The sequence below is a fragment of the Lontra canadensis genome, unplaced genomic scaffold (genome assembly GCF_010015895.1).
Source record: "Lontra canadensis isolate GAN:19392208 unplaced genomic scaffold, GSC_riverotter_1.0 scaffold3, whole genome shotgun sequence".
NCBI lineage: Eukaryota > Metazoa > Chordata > Mammalia > Carnivora > Mustelidae > Lontra > Lontra canadensis.
This window is the reverse complement of record NW_022630997.1, coordinates 43,842,084-43,856,518: the sequence shown is the minus strand read 5'-3', so window position 1 is coordinate 43,856,518 and position 14,435 is coordinate 43,842,084. Positions and strand designations below refer to the sequence as shown.

At 55.9% G+C, this 14,435-nt stretch overlaps 1 protein-coding gene across 4 annotated transcripts in view; it reads left to right on the top strand.

Moving 5' to 3' along the window:
• Positions 1-14,435, top strand: part of CDH23 (cadherin related 23) — a 395,942-nt gene that overhangs the window by 313,836 nt on the left and 67,671 nt on the right. For 3 of the 4 annotated variants that reach the window (XM_032841007.1, XM_032840961.1, XM_032840951.1), the window contains 7 exons: positions 227-615; positions 1,710-1,811; positions 2,121-2,123; positions 5,803-5,952; positions 7,174-7,302; positions 8,235-8,363; positions 9,034-9,261. In XM_032841007.1, coding sequence (XP_032696898.1) covers positions 227-615; positions 1,710-1,811; positions 2,121-2,123; positions 5,803-5,952; positions 7,174-7,302; positions 8,235-8,363; positions 9,034-9,261 — 1,130 coding nt within the window. Of the gene's footprint in view, positions 1-226; positions 616-1,709; positions 1,812-2,120; positions 2,124-5,802; positions 5,953-6,883; positions 6,960-7,173; positions 7,303-8,234; positions 8,364-9,033; positions 9,262-14,435 lie in introns of those variants that run through there. The other variant, XM_032840990.1, reaches the window with a different exon arrangement.

The following is a 14,435-nucleotide window of genomic DNA, read 5'->3' as shown; positions in this document are numbered from 1 at the left end:
TGTATGTTGGGCCTTGCTGTCCGCGTAGACCCTGGCCCCATCCTCTGTCACTTCTCTCGGGGCAACCCAACCCCCAGAAGTGGGGAGACAGTACCCGCTGGGCAGGCCAGCCAGGGCCACTCACCTGGTCCCCAGGGCCAATAGCAGCTGTGCCGTGAGCAGCCTGGGAAGCCTCAGAGCCATCCCACCCCCATCTGGGACTGCACACTCTTGTGTCCTCCTGCAGGGGACGGTGGCCTGGTGAATTACCGTATCCTGTCCGGGGCCGAGGACAAGTTCGAGATTGACGAGAGCACAGGGCTCATCATCACCATGGATTACTTGGACTATGAGACCAAAACCAGCTACCTGATGAACGTGTCTGCCACCGACCAGGCGCCCCCCTTCAACCAGGGCTTCTGCAGTGTCTACATCACGCTCCTCAACGAGCTGGACGAGGCTGTGCAGTTCTCCAACGTCTCCTACGAGGCGGCCATCTTGGAGAACCTGGCCCTGGGCACTGAGATCGTGCGGGTCCAGGCCTACTCCATCGACAACCTCAACCAGATCACCTACCGCTTCGATGCCTATACCAGCACCCAGGCCAAAGCCCTCTTCCAGATAGATGCCATCACGGTGAGGGGGGCTGAGAGCAGGCACAGCAAGGGCTCTCCCTAGGGCCAGGAAGCCCAGTCCTTTTGAAGCTAACCAACATTCTTTTTTTTAAAAAAATATTTTATTCATTTATTTGACAGAGAGAGAGAGATCACAAGTAGGCAGAGAAGCAGGCGGGTGGTGGGGGGGAAGCAGGCTCCCTGCTGAGCAGAGAGCCCAATGCGGGCCTCGATCCCAGGACCCTGAGATCATGACCTGAGCCGAAGGCAGAGGCTTAACCCACTGAGCCACCCAGGCGCCCCCTAACCAATATTTCTCAAGCTCCTTCTGTATGCACAGCACTGTCCTCTTTGTCATAGAGTGTATTTGAGATAAATACCACTGTGCGGCATCCCTCCCGATACTCAGGGGTAAGACAAGGTTTATACCTAGGCAACCTGGTAACCTTGTTATGAGACAATGAGAGCTGTGCAAGTCATCACATTTCTCTTTTTACCTTGGCTGTTAGGAAGCTCAGATATAAATTGTTTCATCACACTAGTTAGTCTTAGCTAACTAGCAGCTAGGCTCTTAACTGCTATCTAGGTCTTACTCCTCCATCTCTGGTTTGCTGTGTCTTTTATCAGACTCCCTTCTTTGAAAATAGGCAAAGTGTGAATCACTGAGGGGTACAGGTCTTGTCCCAGGGAATACTGGGATCACAAAGATGAATGAGACCCTTCCCAGCCCTCAAAGAGTTGGTAAACCAGGAGGAGAGTGGGAATAATCAGGGATGTGCACCCATCTGAGCACCCCAGGGGAAGACGTGAAAAGAGCTACAATACAGGAATGGAGGCCGGAGGCCCAAAGGACAGAGATCTTACCTGGCTGGGGAAGCAGGCAGCCTACACGGAGGAGGTGGCATCTGAGTGAGATTTGAGAAAGAAGTAGGATTTAAGCCGACAGAGCTCCAGGGAGATGTTCTGCCAGACAGAGGGAGTGACGTGGAAGGTGGAAAAGTGGGCCTGATGTTGGGGATTCAGAAGGATGGAGCACGGGACTGCTTGGGGGCAGGGCGGCCTCTGCCCGGAGGGTATGATGATGTCATACCCTCCTCTCTGGTCCCCTCCCCGCAGGGTGTGATCACAGTCAAGGGCCTGGTGGACCGCGAAAAAGGTGACTTCTACACCTTGACGGTGGTGGCAGACGATGGTGGCCCCAAGGTGGACTCCACCGTGGTGAGTGGGACCCCGGGTGAGAGCCCCACAGGTATAGCCCGTCACCACCCCAAGGTACCCCAAAACATACATCTTCACAGGCTACCCCATACACGGGCCAGGCTGTGGGTGAGGATTTGGGCCACCCAGGGACAGTGCTATGGCCATAATGCCACACCTTCCTGGGCAGCCCGGGCTAGGGATGAGACTGCAGACTGGTTGGGGGGGGCAGCACACCCAGCTGGGAGGTGGCTGGGAGAGCTGCAGACTGCTAACCATTCCTACCCTTGCCTTTTCTCTCCCTTGGCCTCCTGCTGGCTCTGACTACAGAAGGTGAGTGGCCTGTGGCCTGGGGCTGTCCTGGGCCAGTGCCAGCTCTGTCCCTGTATGGCACTGCACCTCCCTGCCTCCCCCACAGACAGGCACATGGACATGCCCGCAGCAGGTTCCTACCCAGACCCTTCACAACCACTCCAGCCCCGGCCCCTCTTGGGCATGTTCCCCAGGTCCAGCTCTGCCTTTCCTGCCAGCCAGTGGCATCTGGAGCTGGGGTAGGGGTTGGGCACTAGCAAGGAGCAGGTAGGACAGTAGAAGGAACACAGAGGCTTCATCCCAGTTCTGCTGTGTGACACAAGCAAGTTGCTCAACTTCTCTGTGCTTCTCTTCCTTGGGTCTAAAGTGAGGATGATCCCAGCAGCTCTGAAGCTGGCAGGAGGATAAGAAGCCCTTTGTAAACTAGGCCCCAAGGAGCCTATGATGGGAGTCACACCTGCAAGGGGGGACCTCGCCCTCTCTTGGGGGTTTGGGGAAAGAGCATATTATGTTAGGGTACATGGGAAGTGGGGCCCGCGGTGCCGGGGCCTGGAGTGTGCTGGGCAAGGGCTGCCACAGGCAGAGTCAATCACTGTCTTCGAGGACTCTAGGGTGGGAACACCACGGGCTCAGGACATTTGGAGGAGGATGACCACTGAGGCCAGAGGTGTCAGGCAAAGTTCTTAGGAGGGTGGGGGAGGTGGGGGAGGCAGGCAGAGGACCTCAGGCTCGGGGTTGAAATGGGGGTGGGCCCGAGAGGGAGGGGTCTACCAGGCGGGCATCCTGCAGTGATATTAACAGAATATTAACAGTGCCTTGAGCGTGGGCCGCAGCCGGTCTGGTCTGAGGCCATCTGTGGACCACTTGGGGCGTCTGGCTCACCCACAGCCTTGGTTATAGCTACACTCTCACTCCCCACTGGGTCCCTATCACATTAGCCTAGAGGGGCAGAAATCAACCGACTGTCCAGGCTAAGAGCTCAAGGCACCTGCTTGGGGGTCTCTGCACCACTCCTCACTAGAGGTGCTTAGTTCCAGTGGCCCTGGTTGTGGCCTAGTTGTATCCCAAACCCCCTCCATCCAGAGGGCCAGCCTGGGGGTAGGGAGGCCAAGAGTAGCCATGAGCTGCATAGCTCCCCGCGGTCCCCCAGTGTTCCCAGAGGGCATCTGCTGAGCAGAACCCTCAGTGGTGGACACTAGGCGGGCACCGTGTCCCACACCTCCCAGCTCAGGCTCCCGGCCACCCCAGCCGGAGGAGCTGAGGCTCAGGTTAAATGGGGCCCTCTCATTGGGCCTTGGCAGCCTCATCTGTAAAAGGGGCCCAGTTGCAGCTCTCCCCTCATTTTGATGGGGAGTCGGGGAGCCGAGGCCAGGTGGAGGCTGATAAGCAGCCAGGATGGCCAGGTTGCTCCCCACCAAAGCCCCTGGAGCCCGTCTGTAGATCAGGCAACCCCCTTCCTCTGCCTAGACCGCTGGGGGCACCCTAAGCATACGCCCTGTATCTCCATAATCGCTAAACCCTCTTCCAGGAAGCAGGACCTATGGGTTTCTGCTTTGCCCTGGCTTCCTCCCAGGCCCCAGGGCCCACTGCCCTAAATACACCAGCCCTGTTGGCACCAGGCAGTCATTGCTGGAGATGCTAGGGTGAAGCAGCCAGAGGGGCCTTTTAAAGGTAGCACCATTTCCTCTGCAAGGCCGGAACCCCCAAACCACAGCTCACCTACACCTGACTCCTCCCTGACCCCGGCAGCCCCCACGGGCCCTGGGAGGGGTGGGGAGGCAGCAGGAAGGGGCACATGGGGACGGGCTCTCGAATAATGCCTTCACACCCCTGGGGCCGGGGGAAGAAGATCTGGACCATGAGGCCCTGGGTGGGAACACAGACCCAGATCCAATCCTATGGATCTTGGCACCTGCCCGCCCGCTGAGGCTGACTCTACTGACAGGAGCACCTCAGACAGCATCACAGTGGTAATCCTAGAGGAAGCACCTACTGTGTGCCTGGCTCTGGGCTGGGCTCGGGGCACAACCGGAAACTGAAATCAGACATAGCCCCTGCCTTCACAGACGTAAGATGCAGTAGAAGAGGGTTGTTGATTAAATTATCATACCAGTCAGTGTATGCTATAGGAGAAAGTCTATAATAAGACGTCTGGGAAATCGAGGAGGGCTTCCCTGAGGAAGTGACTCAGGCTGAGACCTGCAGAAAGCACAGACATTTACCCAGCCAAGAAGGAAGCACATTAAGGCAGAGGGAATAGTGTATGCAAAAGCTCTGTGGTGGGACGAAGCCCAGGAAGTCTGAACAAGGTCTTGAGCCGAGCGAAAGAGTTTGGAGGAATTAGAGTACAGAGGCCTTGTTTGGCTCTGCCCTAAGAATAGCGTGGTGGGCATTACTGGGCCCATTTCACAGATGAGCAGACTTGGGGCTCTGGGACATCACGGAACTCCCTGAGCAAAATCATGAGGGATGGGCAAAGCCTTAGAGCATCAGAGCATACCAGTCTCCCAGGCACGTAGCAAGACGGGGACCACCTTTACCCCCTGACCTTTTTGTTTGCTCATTCATTCCCCAAGGCATCCCAATGCTGTGTGTGTTTTTGTCCATACTTTTAGCTAAGGAAGTGGAAAATCAGAGAGGTTGAATCATTTTTTCCCAAGTCGCACAGCTAGTTAATGGGGGAGATGGTCCTGCTACCAAGCCTGGGCTGCTTGTCCTGCGGTTCTGACAGCTCCCTAAAAATATGGAGGCATGGCTAGGATGGAGAAGAAGGAAGACCTGATTGGAGGGGGAGGATGAAAGGGGTCTCCTATGTGGCATCGCTCTTCCCCAGGCTCTCCGTGGGGGCCCGTATATGCCGCCTGGGAGCCCTTATACCCCAGGCTCAGGGAGGGAGAGGATGAGGTCTGGCTTGGGGCAGGGCAGTGGGAGCAAGCCCCTTCTGGGATTCCCCATACCTGAGCCCCTCCCACCCTACCTGAACCTTCGAGTCCATGAGCCTAAGGGGCACTCTTGGCCATCTGTGGGTTGAAAGCTACATAATGCAAAACAATATGCCCTTTGCATGCAATTTGCACATTCCCGGTTTATATCTGACCATGGAAATTCCCCCCCTCCTCACTGGGACCACCAGGCTACCTCATGGCCCCCCTCTTGTTCCAAAGCCCCGGTTCCGTCCCTCTAATCCAGATGCGCCAGCGAAGAGGCCTTCGGGCAAGATCTGGCTGCCAGATGTGTTTTGACCAGCTGGCACATAAATTTTTCCTTTAATTTTTATTAATCACCACATGATTCCTCATAAAAATCTGGATTCCGAGTTCCTCTTGAAAAACAGGAAGCTCTGCTGATGCCAAGCTGGCATTCCTCAGTGGAATTTTTTTTGTTGAGTAGCCTCTGTCCCCTTTAGCCAAGGCCCATGCCTTCCGGCACTCAGCCCTACCACCACTGAGTCCCCCCCTGGACCCCTACCCTGCTGTGCCGGCCCCAGCATTTGAGTGGGCGCGGCCCTCCCCCATCCCAAGGCTATAGGAAATATGTTCAACACCTCCGAGTCCTGATCAGCCCAGGCAAGCCCTGAACGCTAGCTGACATTCTAGAACTCTCAGCTCTGGGCCCCTGTGCGCCCAAGGTGGGAGCCTGGTGTTTGGAGTCAGGAAGCAGAGGGAGGTGGTGGGTCTCTGGCTGCCTTCCCCACCTCCAGGTCTACATCACGGTGCTGGATGAGAATGACAACAGTCCCCAGTTTGACTTCACCTCCGACTCGGCCGTCAGCGTGCCTGAGGACTGCCCCGTGGGCCAGCAGGTGGCCACCGTCAAGGCCCGGGACCCTGACGCCGGCAGCAATGGGCAGGTTCGTGCCAAGTAAAATGCTGGCTCTTCCGTGTCTCAAGGAGGCTTCTGTAGCCTCTCCCACTAGAGGAGGGATGTCCAGGCTCCACCCAGCCCCAGGTGCACGGCCCTGCCCTCACCCTACTCCACGGTCAAGGAGTGGAGAGGAGGCAGGGCTGTGCAGGCTGTTGGCCCTGCCCGGGTCACGTGAACATGGAGTCCGAAGGCCGGTCCCAGCTCAGCCCCTGACAGCAAGCTGAGAGCAGAGGGTGTTCATCCTTCCTGCTGACTCCTTTGTCACCTGATCCACAAACCTCTCGGCATCTCGGCCCTGTGTGCCAGGCCTTCCCACGTGGCCCAAGGTCTCAGAGAGGACAGGCTTCTCCTCCTCCCAGCTTTGGGGGGCCTGTGCCACAGCAAGAAGTGCTCCCTCCACACACACTCCAGGTTTGGAGGCCCAGTGCACAAGGAGGACGGGTGGTAGACTGTATTAGTCTTCCTGCTGCTTTAATCTGTCCTACGAATCAAGTGACATGTTTGAGGAGGTTCCCACCATTTAAAAATGGCTTGCTTGTTTAGGGTCCCTGTGGGGCTCTGTTGGTTAAGCAGCCTTCTCTTAATTTCGGCTCAGGTCATGACCTCAAGATCATGAGATCAAGCCCCTCGTTGGGCTCCACACAGACCATGGAGCTTGCTTAAGATTCTCTCTCCTCTCCCTCTGCCCTCCCCCCACCCTGCAAAGATGGCTTGAACACCTCTGGGGGGGGGCGGTAGCTTTAGGATCAGAAGCACAGGCATTCAAATCTTCGTTCTCTTAGTCATTTGCAAGCTGTGTGACCTTGGCCAATTGTTGCCTGTTTCTGAGCCTCCTGTCTGCAAACTGGAAAGAGCATCTCCTGACCGTTGCTGTGAGGGCCAGATGCAGCCCATGTCCCACCAGGGCCCCCAGAAGTCTCAGTGCCTCCCCACCTCTGTCCTGGGAAACGTCTGTGCCGTGGGACTCATATCCACTCTCTGGCCCCTAGGCTGGTAATGCTGACCTCTCTTACCCCAGGAACCTGCCACAGGTCCCGTGCTGCCTTGGTGGGCCTACGGCACACATTTTCCACCTCTGCATCAAATGTTCTCTTTTCAAATGCCCTTACCGAGCAGAGGGCCTGGGAGGGCAGGGGAGGGACCCTCAGCCTGACCTGTGGCCTGTGCTCCTCATTTTCTCGCCCGTCCCCCTCCCCCTCTCTGACAGGTGGTCTTCTCCCTGGCCTCTGGCAACGTCGCCGGGGCCTTTGATATCATCACCACCAATTACTCCATTGGTGAGGTGTTCGTGGCCAGGCCTCTGGACAGAGAAGAGCTAGACCACTACATCCTCAAGGTGAGAAACACCCCCTGAGCCCAGGGGTCTCTGTTGACCTGCCAGGAGAGAGCTTGGCATAGCCTGGCAGTCGGCTTCCCATGTCCCTGGTCCCAGGGCAGGAAGCAGCAGAGGTGTCTATCCCTGTTATAGGAGCCAGGAGAGAAGGCCTGGCAGAGCTGATAGAGCCCTGACTCTTCCACAGGCAGTATGACTTTGGGCAAGTTGTTCACTCTCCCTGGGCCTTGGTTTCCCCTCTTGTGCAATGGGTTGAAGAACCCCTCCCTGGCCAGCCTCTGCCTTGCTGAAAAACAAGCACAAGTGTGAGGAATCCCAGAGGCCACCATTATTGCTGAACTGCTGTGGCTGGCCTGCTCCCTGCGACTCCGGGGACCCCGGGGCTGCATTCCTGCAGGGCTCTGAGCCTGGAGAGCACTTTCGCTGCTCCTCAGGCATCCAGGAAGCATTCGGGCTCCCAGGGACAGGCCTGGGCTATGGGGAAAACTCTAGTTCATTGCTGAAAAGGTTAGGGGAGGCTTCCTCTATCTGCCAGGGTTCAGATAGGAGTGCGTGGAACAGTTATTTGAAGCTAAAAGCAGGAGCCCGGGGTCTGGTCACTGGCCCAGGTCATGGTCAGGGGCTGGCACAGCCCAGAATACAGTCCAGGATAGGACCAGAAGGTAAAGACTGGACACACCAGAACCGGATTCCGAATGATGGCCCCATGTCAGACAACAACTGGGCAAGCATTGTTTGCAGCATGGGGCGGAAGAAAAAAATTCTGGGGAGAGCCCAGGGCTGGCAGACCACACAGGGGCAGGGATGAACCCAAGAGTCTCTCTGCCCTACTGGTCCTCCCCACTGGACAGACTGCCCTTCCAGACTCCATATTCCAGGTCCTTCCCCTTCCTTTAACCCTGAATCCAGTCTCCTCTCTCCTCTCCCCACTCCAGGTTGTAGCGTCTGACCGTGGCACCCCTCCACGGAAGAAGGACCACATCCTACAGGTGACCATTCTGGATGTCAATGACAACCCTCCAGTGATCGAGAGCCCTTTTGGGTACAATGTCAGTGTGAACGAGGTGAGGGCAGCTCTTGCATCCGGATAGCTGGATGCCCAGGGTGGGCAGTGGGTGTGAGTGACCGTGAAGCACCTGTGTAAGGGTCCGCCTGGCCCGCTGGGCTCTCAGACCCAGCAGGTGGGGGCGTGTCCTGCTCATTCACAATTCCAGCCCTAATGCCAGCTCCTGGAATGCAGTATCTTTTTGCAGGAAGTGTGAAGAGGAGACAAGAGGAGACAGAAAGCAGGAAATGGGATTTATCCCCTGGAGAGCTGCTTTTAAACAAGACAGGGCATTTACTACTCATTCTTAAGGCTGAGGCACTGAGGGAAATTTTTGCCCCAGCAAAAAAAAAAAAACAAAAAAAAAAAAACAAAACAAAACAAAAAAAAACAATCGCTGGGTGTCAGGCCAGGTTGGACGTCCACGAAAGCAGGACAGGAGAGGGGTTTAAAGGCCAGGTCTCGGACCAGCCTCCCAAGAGTCAGACCTGGGCTCTACCACAGACAGGCAGTGTGACCAGCAGACATGCTTTCTCTGTACCTCAGTTTTCTCATCTGTACATGGGGATAGCATCCTGTCTAATTCCCAGGGCTGCCGAGAAGAGTCGGTGAAGTCACACAGCCTTGCATATAGTGGGTGCCCACAGCTTGCTCACCACCAACAGCCCTTTTTCCTGCTCTCCCCGCAGAACGTGGGCGGGGGTACTGCTGTGGTCCAGGTGAGAGCCACCGACCGTGACATCGGGATCAACAGTGTGCTGTCCTACTATATCACTGAGGGCAATGAGGACATGACCTTCCGCATGGACCGGATCAGTGGTGAGATCTCCACGCGGCCAGCCCCGCCTGACCGTGAGCACCGGAGCTTCTACCACCTGGTGGTGACGGTGGAGGACGAAGGCACCCCCACCCTGTTGGTGAGCCATGGGGGCAGCTGCAGGGAGGGGAGGGTGCTTGAAGGACCGGCTCCGCCTTCTGTAGGGGGTGGGCGGGCAACAAGAGGGGTGGAAGTGGAATGTTCGAGGTGGGTAAATCTTTGACGAGTCCTTTGTTGTGCCTTTAGAAGGTCCGCCTCTGTGTATTTATAGAGGACCTGCGCGCGTGTTTGTGGAGGACCCGCGTGTGTTTGTGGAGGACCTGCGCGTGCAGAACTCATGTGCTTGTCATCCTGTATCTGTAACCACCCAGAGTCTCTGTTTAGCCCTCTTTGGTCCAGCAGTTCTATGGGATGGTGCAGAGCGAGCCCACACCTTGGGGCCTGGCCAACCCTCACTCTACCTGCCAGTAGCGCATTCACCCACACTCTGTGCCAGACAGGAAAGGTGCTCTCTGGCCCTTTCCCCTCTGTCACTTTGCTGTGACACACTGTTGCAATATGTCCACGTCGGAAGGGACTGATGCTCTTGGTCCCGTCTGGTGCTTGAATGGACAGAGCCCCCGCCCAAGGCAACGTGGGAGGTTTGCAAGGTTGGAGAAGGAGGTGCGCCCCACGGGACTGGATGGCGAGATGGTCTCGGGGCGATGGGCCGGGGTGGGAGCCGTGTGCCCCATCGAGGGGGTGAAGTTTAGAGTCAGGAGCGCTGTGAGCTGGCTGTGCAATCACCAACAAGTTGGAACCTCTCGGGATACGGTCTCGTCATCTGGAAAAGGGAGGTGATGTCTCCTCTTAGGTGGTGTCTGGGGAATCAAGTGAGCTCGTGTCTGCAGAAATGCTCGGTAGACCCTGAGGAGGAGGACTATGTCAGATGCATGTGGCCGCGATAATGCCACAGACAAGTGCAAACCAAACCACGTGCAGGGATGAACGCGATCACTGGTTTAGCGCCAACTCTGCAGACTGGCGATTTAGACCTGGTTTAGCTGCGCTCCTGCCTATGTGGGGTTGTGGGGGGGGGAGGCAGCTGTGTGTCATTAGATGGCTGGGGTTTGGAGGGGGGTCATCCACCTGTCGGCTAGGGTGACAGGGCCACCTGTGTCTCCTCTTCCAGAAGGCTAGCCCATGCTAGTTCAAGCGGAGCTAGCAAGGGTCCGGGAGGGACAGTGGGAGCATGCAAGGCCTCTTGAATCCAGGCTTGGAACTGGAATGAGGTTGTTTCTAGCACATTCTGTTGGCCAAAGCAAGTCACAAAGCCAGTCCAGGTTCAAGGTGTGGAGAACTCCACCCTATCTTTTGGAGGAACAAGTTGCAAATGAATTTTTAAAAGTGTGGATACAGGGAGGTATAAAGGATTGGGGACATTTTTGTGCTCTGTCCACCCTAGGAACCTGATCATTAATGAGGCCTCAGCCCTGTCTCTTGGTCCCCTATCTTGGCAGCAGCCCTATGGACTATGGAGTCAGAGTAGGCCTGGGCTGGGCTGTCTATCTGGACTGTCTCTGGGGAGGAAGGTGGAATTTGACCAATCCCAGGAAACCACATTCTGAGATGCTGAGGGTATGGGACTGGCTGTGGGCACACCCTGGGCATCCTTAGCTCCAGAGTGGCCAGGTGTCCCCACTAATCACTTTGGCCATCCCCACCCAGTGAGCCAAACAGAGACATATTTACAGGACACATATGACTACCCGAGGGGGGGGACATGTAGGGCTATCCATTACTTTAGTGACATGGAAGGACTGTTTTGACAACCCCTCCCCACCTGTACCTAGCTTCAGGGCGAATCATCATCCTGGTCATCTCCCAGTGGCATTTAGAGACATGTTTGGCTACAAGTGATAGATACTTACCTCGAGTCATCAACAAATCAGGATGCATTTTATTCACGTAACAAAAATTCTAGAGAGAATTACAAATCTTGGTTTTGTGCTCTGTGATGTCAGAGCTAATGCCTCTCGAGCTTTCCCCCATGAATGCATGATGGCTGCTAGAGCACCAGCCGTCGTGTCAGCATTCAAGGCAGGAAATGACAAGACAAAGAACTATGCAAGCCATTTCTACCCCTTTATCAAGAAAGCAAATTTTTTTCCAGAACTACTTTCCAGGGTTCTGCTTATGTCTGTGGCCAGAAAAGATTCACATGGGCACCCTCACTCCAAAGGAGATTGGAAAAAATGACAGGATTGTCAGACCTGGCTTATTATGTGGGAACCTGATATATCACTGCCTCTGACAAAAGCAGAGCTTGTTAATGAGGGAAGGGTAGAGAACAGATCTGGGGTGGGAAACTGAGAGCCTGTGCTGCTTCTTGTCCTGACCTAGGCCAGCAAACACACCGATTTCACCCCTGCTGCCCCCCTTCCCTATACCCCAAAGCCCTGGAGTTTCCTGGGGAGGCAGTCAGTGAGACCCAGGACATTCTGAGACACTGAGTTTTGCAGGTGACATCTGGCTTCCTTTTGGTCTTCAGGAGAAAGGACAATTGGGGAAATGTGAAATCACCCCAGCCACATTTAACCACCAGGAATGGGTGGGCCGCTACTCAAGCAGTTCCTACAGAACTTGGGACTGGTCCCTGTGGCCAGAAAGAGTTTTCATCTGTTGACAGACACTCTGACCACCCCCGACCCCCAACCACCACTGCCAGAGACCCAGCCTAGTCCAGTGGAAACCCATGAGCTCTGCCTCCTCACACACGAGTCCCTGACATTTGGGTCCCGCCTCGAAGCTGATCTCAGGCTTCCTGGCTCCCTGCTATGGGACTACGAGAAGTTGGGTGGTGAGAGGTATAATCTCCCTTTCTCTGCCTTCCTCATTCTGGCCATCACCAGCTCAGACCCCAGAAAGCACCTTCCAGATGACTCGATCAGGCCTGGGCTTCCCTGAGGCCATGACCAAGACGATATATATGTATATGGCTCCTGGGCTACTACACCATGATAGGGACGGACAGCATCAGGGCCAGCTGGGGAAAGATTTACAGGAGACATTTTTTAGGTCAAAAGGAATTCTATCAACTTTTTTCTGGCTTCTTCAGGTAGAGGAAAGATCCCTGATATTTGACTTCTGTAAGGGACATGTGACAGTGAAGAATTGCCAGGACCAGAACAGAGTTGAGAACTGAGCCCTGGAGGGTATCCGTTCATTCATTCGTTTGTTCATTTGCTTAGGCAGCCAGTCCGTGTTCCCTGAATGCCCAGTATGTGCCAGGCCCCAGGGATACCCGGAGGAAGCCGTGGTGGTCCCTACCACCGTAGAAGGTAGCCGAGGAAGGGACGCAGTGAGGGTCTCCAGGTTCAGGGGCCAACATGCGGATGGGCCTGCATTCAGGAGCACTAACAAGGGCTTGGGAAAGGCTTCTTGGAGGAGGTGATGCCTGGGCTGTCTTGTCACTCTGTCATCGTTAGCACAACAAGGCATATCGGGGACCCAGAGATCCACCTAAACAAAGGCCCAAGAGCAAGAAATGACCAGGGGCGGGTTTGTGGAGCCCGTGGCAGCATTCAGAGCCAGGAGTGTGACTCTATCTATATTTCCTCCTGGTGACATTGCCTCTGGGCTGACATTGCCTAAGGGCTGATCGCACCGCTTTCCCATGTGCCCCCTCCAGTCCTTCCCAGTACAGCTGAGCCAGGATGAGGACAGGGCACAAGCCGCCAGCGCCCAGCCATGATGGGCATCTGCCTACAGGGAGCACTGGACCCACAAAGATTTGCTTCCAGTGATCTGACTGTTCCCTCTAGACAGTGAACCCCCAGAGTCAAGCACAAAATTGAGGGTCACCAAGCCAGAGGTGACCAGACGGGGTCCCTTCCCTCCTGTTGCATAGATTTCACTGGATGGCTGTTCGAGAATAGGGTTGTTTTGAGCCCTCCTGCACCAGCCAGAGCCCTGAGCATCTTCCCAAGGCTCCAGGAAAGGTCACCATGGTCTTAGGGGTGGGCGCCATTCTGCACGTATCAGTCCAGAGATGCCCGGCAGACCTGCACACCATCTTGTTTCCACCTGCAGTTATCAGCTGGTCCAAGCCAGCCCTCGCTGGCACAGGACCAACCTCACAAGGGCAAGTTAGGGGTCGTTCCTTTATTCTTTCTTTCATTCATTCAACACGAAATACGCACCCAGCCCGTGCCAGAGGCTCGGAAGTCAGACATGAGTTGGGTACAGTCCTGTCCTCAAGGAGCCCCCAGACTAGTGGGGAGATGGACACATAACAGAGAGTTACCACTTGGTGATGTGATGAAGTGCCAGGAACTTGGAGCCAGGAGCCCGGGAAGGTTTTCGGGATAAGCCATCACTTGCATCTGTGACTTCTGGAGTGAAGTTCTCTTAGAAAGTGGACTGGGATTCAGCTACCAAGAGAAATCTTGTCTCTGAGCCCTCCTATCCTTTCATTTGACCCTGGGCCCCCTCCCCCCCAATTTCCTGCAAACCATACATTCCTGTCCCCACCCAGCTCTCAGCCCTGTATCACCCAGAGCTAGGAACAGCTGTGTAGCAGGGGGCATCCGGACCAAACCAGGCCTGTCACACAATGGTGTGCCACCCAGCCAGGGGAAGTCATTGTATGGCTTCTGCTCTCTGGCTAGCTTCAGGCCGCAGGCAAGGGAGGCCAGGCTGGGGGGAGGGGTCTAAGGGGCCATTAGGGAGGCCTCTGCAAGAGGAAGGGCCGGGCCTGTGGAGGAAGGGCGGAAGGCAACTGGGAGGTCAGGAGCTGAGCCCCAGTCATAGAGGCACCTTGGCAGGAGGATGAAGATGGGGGGAGGGCCTGTCGGGGGGACCTCCCTGCCACACAAATCCCAGCCAACCAGCTCTGGCATCTCAGGCTGGTGGGAACCTGCAGAAGTCACCTGTCCAGGGAGCAGGACAGCGATCACCCCTGCCCACTTGCTGGTCCAAGAGTTCCCAGCAGTAGCCTAGAGAAAGTCTGTGAGCCGGGGACATTGCCCTTGGCAGCTGACCTCCTATCTTAAGGGCCAAGAGCTCTTCTGTGTATTAAACTTGGACCCCGCTGCTGTTGAGGAAGCCTGTTTCCGCTGGCTCAAGGTCAGGAAGCCCCAGCCTGGCCCCTTCCCTGTGCTGCACACCGAGTTAAGCCAGCCTTCTCTGGCCCAGCATGGTGATGTTCAAATCCTTCCCTTGCCCTGCATCTTGAGGGCTGTCCTGCAGCAGCTCAAATGTGCCGCACGCGACATGTTCAGGACCTCCCAGAGA